At 41.7% G+C, this 8,048-nt stretch overlaps 1 protein-coding gene across 1 annotated transcript; it reads left to right on the top strand.

Annotated features, from left to right (window-relative positions):
* Positions 1-871: 871 nt before the first annotated feature.
* LOC139737898 (uncharacterized) lies at positions 872-7,821 on the top strand. Its single transcript, XM_071648566.1, has 2 exons — positions 872-4,032; positions 7,740-7,821. The coding sequence occupies exons 1-2, from the start codon at positions 872-874 to the stop codon at positions 7,819-7,821; spliced, it is 3,243 nt and encodes a 1,080-aa protein (XP_071504667.1).
* Positions 7,822-8,048: the final 227 nt, after the last annotated feature.

The following is an 8,048-nucleotide window of genomic DNA, read 5'->3' on the forward strand; positions in this document are numbered from 1 at the left end:
CCCAGGAGTGTTTTTTCTTTCTCGCCAGGCCGATGAATTTCGGTGAGTAGCGTGTGTAGCACTCTATGCTATGTCGTGGACATGGGCGATCGCGATACAGTTTACGTCGCGCAACTACGTATGTCGTTTGCATCGTGATTGTTACAGTGTACTGTATGTGAAGGTGTTACGATTTGAGAAAGCATGGTGCGTTTACGGCGTAGTGTGTGTACGTGTGTGTACGTGTGTGTATGCACGGAGATGGACGCGGAGTGATATGGTATACATTTTGATGTAAATCGGTCGTCTTTCTGTGTCTGCGTGAGGGAAACTCACGTTCGTATTTCTTTCGGGATCGAAAGGGTTAATTTGGCACGTGCGTAGTGTTTAGGATGGTTTAATCTGGGTATACGCTGCGTGTGTGTAGTGTCTGCGTGGAAACGTTGGTCAAACGTTGGTCGTTGGTCCCGTACGTGGTGGTTCGTGTGTGGTTCTGCATACGGGTTATTCTACGGCGGTTCGTATGTGGTTAAGCATACGGGTTATTCCACGACGGTTTGTACAGCTGTATGTGATTAGCATACAGGTGATTTCACGGTGGTTCGTGTGTGGTTTAGCACACGGGTTATTCCACGGTGGTTTGTATGTGGTTTAGCATACAGGTATTTCACGGTGGTTCGTGTGTGGTATAGCACACGGGTTATTCCACGGTGGTTTGTGTGTGGTTTAGCACACGGGTTATTCCCAGTCGGGTCGTGTGTGGTATAGCATACGGGTTATTGTTTATAGTGCGACTGGTTTTCTTCAATTGAAAAGGGTTTTTTTCAGCTGGCTGGCTGGTGAGAAGTCAGGTTTTCTTGTTGCACTATTAACTGTACATTATTGGTGCAGAATGGAGAAAGATCAAGATTTTTCCATTGAGAAGTTTGTGGATTCACCCACAGTTGAGGAGTTGCTAACCTTGAAAAAGGTTGATCTGTTGCGTGTTGCAGAAAACTACAAGGTTCCTGCTGTGAAGAGCACAATGAAAAAGTCAGAGATTACACAGCAGACAATTAAATTTCTTGTAGATGAAGAAGTATTTCCCCTCCAGGCATTGCATAGCATATCAGGTAGTCCCCCTGGTGATGTGCAAGGGAGTGTAGAAGTACGTCTGAAAGAGCTTGAACTTGAGAAAGCGAGAATTGAGTTAGAGAGAGAGAGAGTTTCTCTTGAAAGGGCTCGTCAAGTCGGTGAGAGAGAGTATGGTGTAAGCGTCAGTGGTGGGCATTTTGATATCGCCAAAAATGTCAGAATGGTCCCTGAGTTCGATGAAGGAGATGTGGATAGATATTTCCTGCATTTCGAACAGGTGGCGGATAGCATGGAGTGGCCGAAAGAAAAATGGCCTCATCTTTTGCAGACTAAGTTAAAGGGAAAGGCATGTGATGCTTATGCTTCACTGTCACGCGGAGAAGCTCAGGATTATGCAACAGTAAAAAAGGCAATTCTGAACGCGTACGCCTTGGTTCCTGAAGCGTACAGACAAAAATTCAGGAATAGTAGAAAACTGGAGTCACAGTCATTCAGAGAATTTGCAAAAGTGAAGGAAATTGCCTTCACTCGTTGGCTGCAATCAGTCGGCGTGGATACTGTTGATGATTTGCGGGAACTTGTGCTACTAGAGGAGTTTAAGAGTTCGCTACCTCAAGAGGTGCGTTCGCATATTGAGGAACGGAAAGTGAAAACTTTGTTGGTAGCTAGTACAGTGGCTGATGAGTATACTTTGTCCCATAGTCATGGAAACAGGTATGAAGGAAGCAAATATGCAGCTCCTAATCGTCTAAGTGTTGGCAAGACAAATTCTAGCAGTAAGACAGAGGTGAAAGCTGGTCTAGTGGTGGGAAATGAGACTGACAAGAAAGGTAGAAACACTGAGAAGCCTATTGTGTGTTTCCATTGTAGGCAACCAGGGCATGTGAAGTCTAATTGTCCCATTCTGAACAAGAAAAAACAGGAAAAAGACAAAGAAATGAAGTCTCATCCCAATGGATTGGTGAGTCGTTCAGTGGAATCGGCAGGTGATTGGTGTGAACAAGTTCAGAGTGTGATTAAATCAGCTGATCAAGACAAGATTAAGTCTCAGTATGAACCATTCACTTCTGTAGGCTATGTGTCATTGGTAGGGTGTGATGAAGCCAGAAAGGTTACCATCCTGCGAGATACTGGTGCATCCCAGTCATTGATTCTCGACAGTGTCCTTCCTTTTGGGCAAACTTCGTCCACAGGCACAAGTGTACTGTTACAAGGAGTAGAAGGAGGTTACGTTGAAGCCCCTCTTCACACAGTCGATTTGCAGTCAGGCCTAGTTTCAGGAAGGGTGAGCCTTGGTGTTAGGAAGTCACTTCCAATGGATGGTGTAGCATTGATATTAGGCAATGATCTTGCTGGAGACAAAGTGACTATTCCAGTGGTCAGTGCAGTCCCTTTGGATAAAGAAGGAAATGAGACAGCTGCATTGGTTCAGGAATTCCCTGAAGTTTTCCCAGCTTGTGTAGTCACACGTTCCATGTCTAGAAAATCAGAGGAGTCTGAATTGAAGGCTAGTCCAGAGGATATGAGTCTAGAAGGGAGTTTCTTCTGTCGGTTAGATGATGTAGAAGCAAGTAGAACCGCAGCATCAAAATCACATCAGATAGTGGATGAGTCTCGGCCTGTAGATGAAACTGAGATTGGGTTGAACAAGAGCTCTTTGATTGATGCACAGAAGAATGATCCACAGTATGTTGAGAGAAGTGCAGGTGAGAGTGTGAAGCCAGTCATGTGTGTAGTAGGAGAAGAGTTGAATCACACAAGAGATGACCAATGTGCTGAACTAGAAAGGAAGTGTTCAAGTGTGAAGCTTAAGAACTCGGATGCACTTTGTGATCTTGACAGGAAAATGGTTCATTTGTCCCATGGTGAGAGAGATGATGTGAAACAGATCATTGCAGATTTTCCTGAGTTGTTTTCAGATGTTCCTGGTCGCACAAGTGTGGTGCAACATGATGTGGATGTGGGGGAGTCAGATCCCATCAAGCAGCACCCTTATCGTGCTAACCCAGAGAAGATGCAACATTTGCAGACTGAGGTGGAGTACATGTTAGAACATAACATTGTAGAGCCAAGCACTAGTGCATGGAGTTCACCATGTGTATTAGTTCCCAAGCCGGATGGCTCATATCGCTTTTGCACTGATTATAGGAAGGTGAATTCATGTACCAAATCGGACTGCTTCCCTGTTCCAAGAGTCGATGACTGCATCGATCGTATTGGAACAGCGAGCTATATTAGCAAGTTTGACCTACTGAAAGGTTACTGGCAGGTACGTTTGACACAGAGAGCAAAGGAGATTTCTGCGTTTGTAACTCCACAGGGCCTTTTTCAGTATACCGTGATGCCGTTTGGCATGAAAAACGCCCCGGCTACATTCCAACGCATGATGAATGAGTTGATTTGTGGATTGGATGGCTGTGAGGTATACATCGATGATGTGGTGGTTTACAGCGATTCTTGGGATGACCATGTGAGAACGGTGAGGGAGTTGTTCAAGCGGTTGTCAGCAGCCAGTCTCACAGTTAACTTGGTGAAAAGTGAGTTTGGACATAGTGAAGTGCAGTTTCTTGGTCACGTCGTTGGTCATGGTCGAGTTCGTCCCGCAGCGGCTAAAGTCCAAGCAGTCCAAGATGTCCCCGTTCCCAAGACGAGGAAGGAGCTGATGAGATTCATCGGCATGGCCGGATACTACCGTCGCTTCTGCCATAACTTCTCGGATGTTGTGGCACCCTTGACTGATCTCCTGCGGAAGAACGTGAAGTTCCAGTGGTCAGCCGCATGCCAGTCTGCGTTTGACCAAGTGAAGGCAATCCTGTCGAGTGGTCCTGTGTTGGCAGCGCCGGACTTCACAAAAGGCTTCAGCCTAGCTGTCGATGCCAGCGATGTCGGAGCAGGCGCCGTGCTGATGCAGGCTGATGACGATGGAGTGGACAGACCAGTCTGCTACTTCTCGAAGAAGTTTAACGCGCACCAGCGGAGGTATTCTACCGTTGAGAAGGAGACCCTAGCATTAATTCTTTCGCTCAGCCATTTTGATGTCTACGTGGGCAGCACAACTCAACCCGTTGTTGTGTGGACTGATCACAACCCACTGACATTCGTCAACAGAATGAGAAACAAAAACCAGAGACTGATGCGATGGAGTTTAATCCTACAGGAGTATAACCTTGACATTAGGCACATTCGCGGAAAGGAAAACATTGTCGCGGACGCACTTTCCCGTGCTTAATTGAGACATCTCGATATTTTGTATTGTTGCCAGATGCAACAATCGTGCAAATGTATTTTATGTTTGTGACACTTTAAACAGGTGTAATTCTGTTTTGCAAGTACACAGGAAAGTGTGTGTACATCATGTTTATGTATGTATTTTGCATACACTATAATTGTGATGCCAACAGCATGAATGGCACTTTGAATGTGTAAATAACAACAAGGAAGTATCTTCAGACATGTTTGTGTTAATAAGGAAACACAGCAAGCTATAATTGTGCTTTGAGTCACTCTCCAAAAGAAGACATTATGAAGGCTGTTTTAAGTTACACTAGCCATCAACAGTTGTCAAGAATGTGAGTTGTTGGTAAAACGACTTCAAACAGGTAGTGTTGCTGTTTGTATAGAGAATTTTATGTATCGAGTAATGTAGGTACCGTTCAGGTATTTGAAGTTTTATACTTGTACATGTACAGGTATTGGTTAAATTTGTTGTGGCATACACCCTAAGTTTATTGGATGTTGCTTTTTGGATTTAATTAGCATGTATACTGTATTAGGTACAGAAATTATATAGTTATACATGTACATAGCTTTTGCTCATTGTTATAGTTCAATCATTGCCTTGGCGAAGGTGTCCAGTATTTCACAGTTGATCCAATATACCAACAGGCATGTACAATTGTATTTAAGCGAACTGTGTTATACAGGGATGTATACAGGTATACACACAGGTTATCATCGGGGATATCTCATTCAGGTTCATTTGATGCTTTGTTAAGTAGGTCATACTCTTGGTGTTTTGTATGTTGACAGGCAAGTTTTCAGAAACATAATTAGGGTATATGACATTTGTTGATATCTTGACATTTCAATAGATGCTAATACAACGTCTACAGGTATATGCAAGTCACATATCATGGAATATGATGTTTTGGTTTTAGGTTGTAATATGATTACAACCGTTGGATTATATGCAGTTGCTTGTGGAAGAGATGACGTGTTTTATAATCGTTGTACACAGGTTAATCATTTGATAATGACAGTGTAAAAAATTGATTTATGTTGCATGTGTGTTCTAACGAGGAAACCACATGATTTTGGTACAAATGTATTGTTTGTGCTGTATGCATAACATGATTGCATAAAGGTTAAGGTGTTGAGAAAGTTAACATTGCAGTATTCAGTGTTGCACAACTACATGCAATTCCAGTATGCTGTAACTCACAAGCAGCAGTAACTCACGAGAGTGTAAGATTGGAACATGTTGAATGGTACTAAAGTCGTACATGTTTTATCACAGGTTGTGATGATGATATAGCCATAGCATACTTTGTTTATGTGTTTTTATAATGATGTAACCATGGTAAACTCATGGAGTTATAAGAGTGAATTGGAAGAGGAATGTACAATGCTGTTCCAAAATATTGTGCCAACGTACATAGAGTCCATTTGTGTTAAAACGTTAAATGCACTCTTTTAGGGGGGAAGTGTTATGGATACATGTGCATTGTACTATCATTTCTGGGCACTTGATTGTTCCGCGGAGGAATATGTAAATAAAGGAGTTCGACAAGATGACCGAGATCGACCAAACACCTTGTTTGAGTGTCTGGGTATTTTCGGTGGTTATGATGGTTCGTTAGGCCAAATTAACCTCCCGTAACAATCTGCATGAGAGCATTCAGATGCTTGGATGATGACAATTATTTAATCGTGCACCGTCATTGTGAGAAGAACCGTTTCCCTTTCTTCGGTCTCATTAAACTATTATGTGCATCTGCATGAGAACATTCAGATGCTTGGATGATGACAATATCTAATCGTGCACCGTCATTGTCAGAAGAACCGTTTCCCTTTCTTCGATCTCATTTGGCTCAGGTGCCTTTTGCCTTTAAAATGAACTTCAATGATGGGATGCAGCAAACCTGAAAGTAGGACAATTCCCTGTAACAAAATTAGAAAGTACTGTGAAGTGGACACTTGTGGACAGTTGCTTAATGCATGTCGTCATACGTCACATAATATTGCCTACCGTTATTATAAATTTGCTCTTTAAAAATGCAGTTTTTTTGTTGTTATTTTTTAACCAGACCGGCTATTGGCATTGAAGATGAGATCAAAGCAGGCAAATATGTTTTAAAAATGTGTTTTTTGTGTGACTTTTTTTGACTAGAAGAGATGCCTTAATTGACTTAAACGAACGATGGATATCTATGTGTGTATACGTTTATTTGCACATTGTTCATTATTCGCTGACGGGCTCAATTATTCGTCGTTTTATAATGTAATTCAGCGGAGAGCGAATGGATATCCATTTAATCGGGCCAAGTAGGAAATTCCACGTTACAGGGTCTCTAAAGGAAAAAGTGCCTCTTTAAACTAAAGTATTCAAATGAATCACTGAATATATGCATTGTTGGAATGGCCACAGTTGGAGTTTTTGCTGTCACCTTTGCGACCCCTTGCGAAGTTAAACCACTAATAATGCGGATGAATGCAAGACTGTTTTACATTTCAGTTCATCTATATGGTATTCGAACATAAACTGAAAGAAAAAAGAGTCATTCGTGTATGGTTGCATACCTCCCCTTTAATTTTCTCTATTTTTTGTTCGTTCGTTTGTTTTATACTCAACTATACACAAATTGAACGACTTGAAATGCAGTGTCTTGATTCTCATGATACTTCTCCTGAGTCCTTACCCGGCATTTTCCGGAGCAGGTAGCGTTGTTTAGAGACGATTCATCCCCGGCAGAGATTGTCTCCCCGCAAGCCTGGTTGCCAAGACCCAACACCAAGCTTGTGCAATCGTAACATGTAATTGCTAAGGCTGACCCAGCTTTGAGAAAGAAAAACGATAAAATATGAAACGAGATTGATGGCAGAATTAAAGTTACAAGTAAGCGTTATTATAAAACATTACGAAGGAAGTACATCATCACGTAATTGATACAGTAAACTACAACCTTTCCTGCAATCTTACCTGCTACATAGGGATTATCAAGTCACATTTGTGAAACACCCCCCCCCCCAAAAAAAAAAAAAAAAAAAAAATCCATAGTTTCTTACTTTCTTGGAATATTTTTTGCCGCTTTAATCACAGACAACTCAACTTAAAAGAAAAAAACAGAGTTAAAAACTCTTTTTTTTCATACATCAAGCCATCCCGGAAAAAAAAAGACACCATTTGTCTATTTAAAAAAATTTTCGCTTTCTCATTTTTCGTCTTTTTTTAAGCCTTCGTCTTTTTCTAAATCATTCGTCTTTTTGCACACCTATCATTTTTTTTTCACAGCCATTTGTCTTTTCCACATCCATTCATCTCCTTTTTTTTTTCCCCACCGATCGTCTTTTTGAAAACCATTCATCTTTTTGCACAACCATTCGTCTTTTTGCAAACCATTCATCCTTTCCACAACCATTCGCCTTTCTGTAAGCTGTTTGTATTTTTGTGATCATTCTTCTTCAAGCAAGTCAGTTGTCTTTGTGTTTGTCTCTTTCCGCATGATTCTTCTCACCAAACCATTCCTCTCACAACCCTCGTTCTTTTGAATCTTCGGGGATTCAAAACAGAGTACGTTAAAACAATTGTCGCTTTCGATTCCATTGTTTGCTCACTGTGTCTTGCATTTGAAAGAGCTAGTGCTTGAGACTTACTTATTATTTATAAGAAGTTCCGTGAAAATTTGAAAATATGTTTCCTACAGCTGACAGAGTTGTGGCGGTCGCGAACATTCTGTGGGCTCACAGTCCATCAATGATAGACCCGCGCATGATTT

Source organism: Diadema antillarum, unplaced genomic scaffold, assembly GCF_040938485.1.
Source record: "Diadema antillarum isolate AM-2024a unplaced genomic scaffold, OU_Dant_1.0 seq00000713_RagTag, whole genome shotgun sequence".
NCBI classification, from domain to species: Eukaryota; Metazoa; Echinodermata; class Echinoidea; order Diadematoida; family Diadematidae; genus Diadema; species Diadema antillarum.

Excerpts from the sequence above, each read along its gene's own strand:
- LOC139737898 (XM_071648566.1), top strand. The coding sequence starts at position 872 with ATGGAGAAAGATCAAGATTTTTCCATTGAGAAGTTTGTGGATTCACCC. Across the intron at positions 4,033-7,739 it reads TTTAACGCGCACCAGCGGAG|CAAGTCAGTTGTCTTTGTGT; the intron begins GTATTCTACCGT and ends TTCTTCTTCAAG.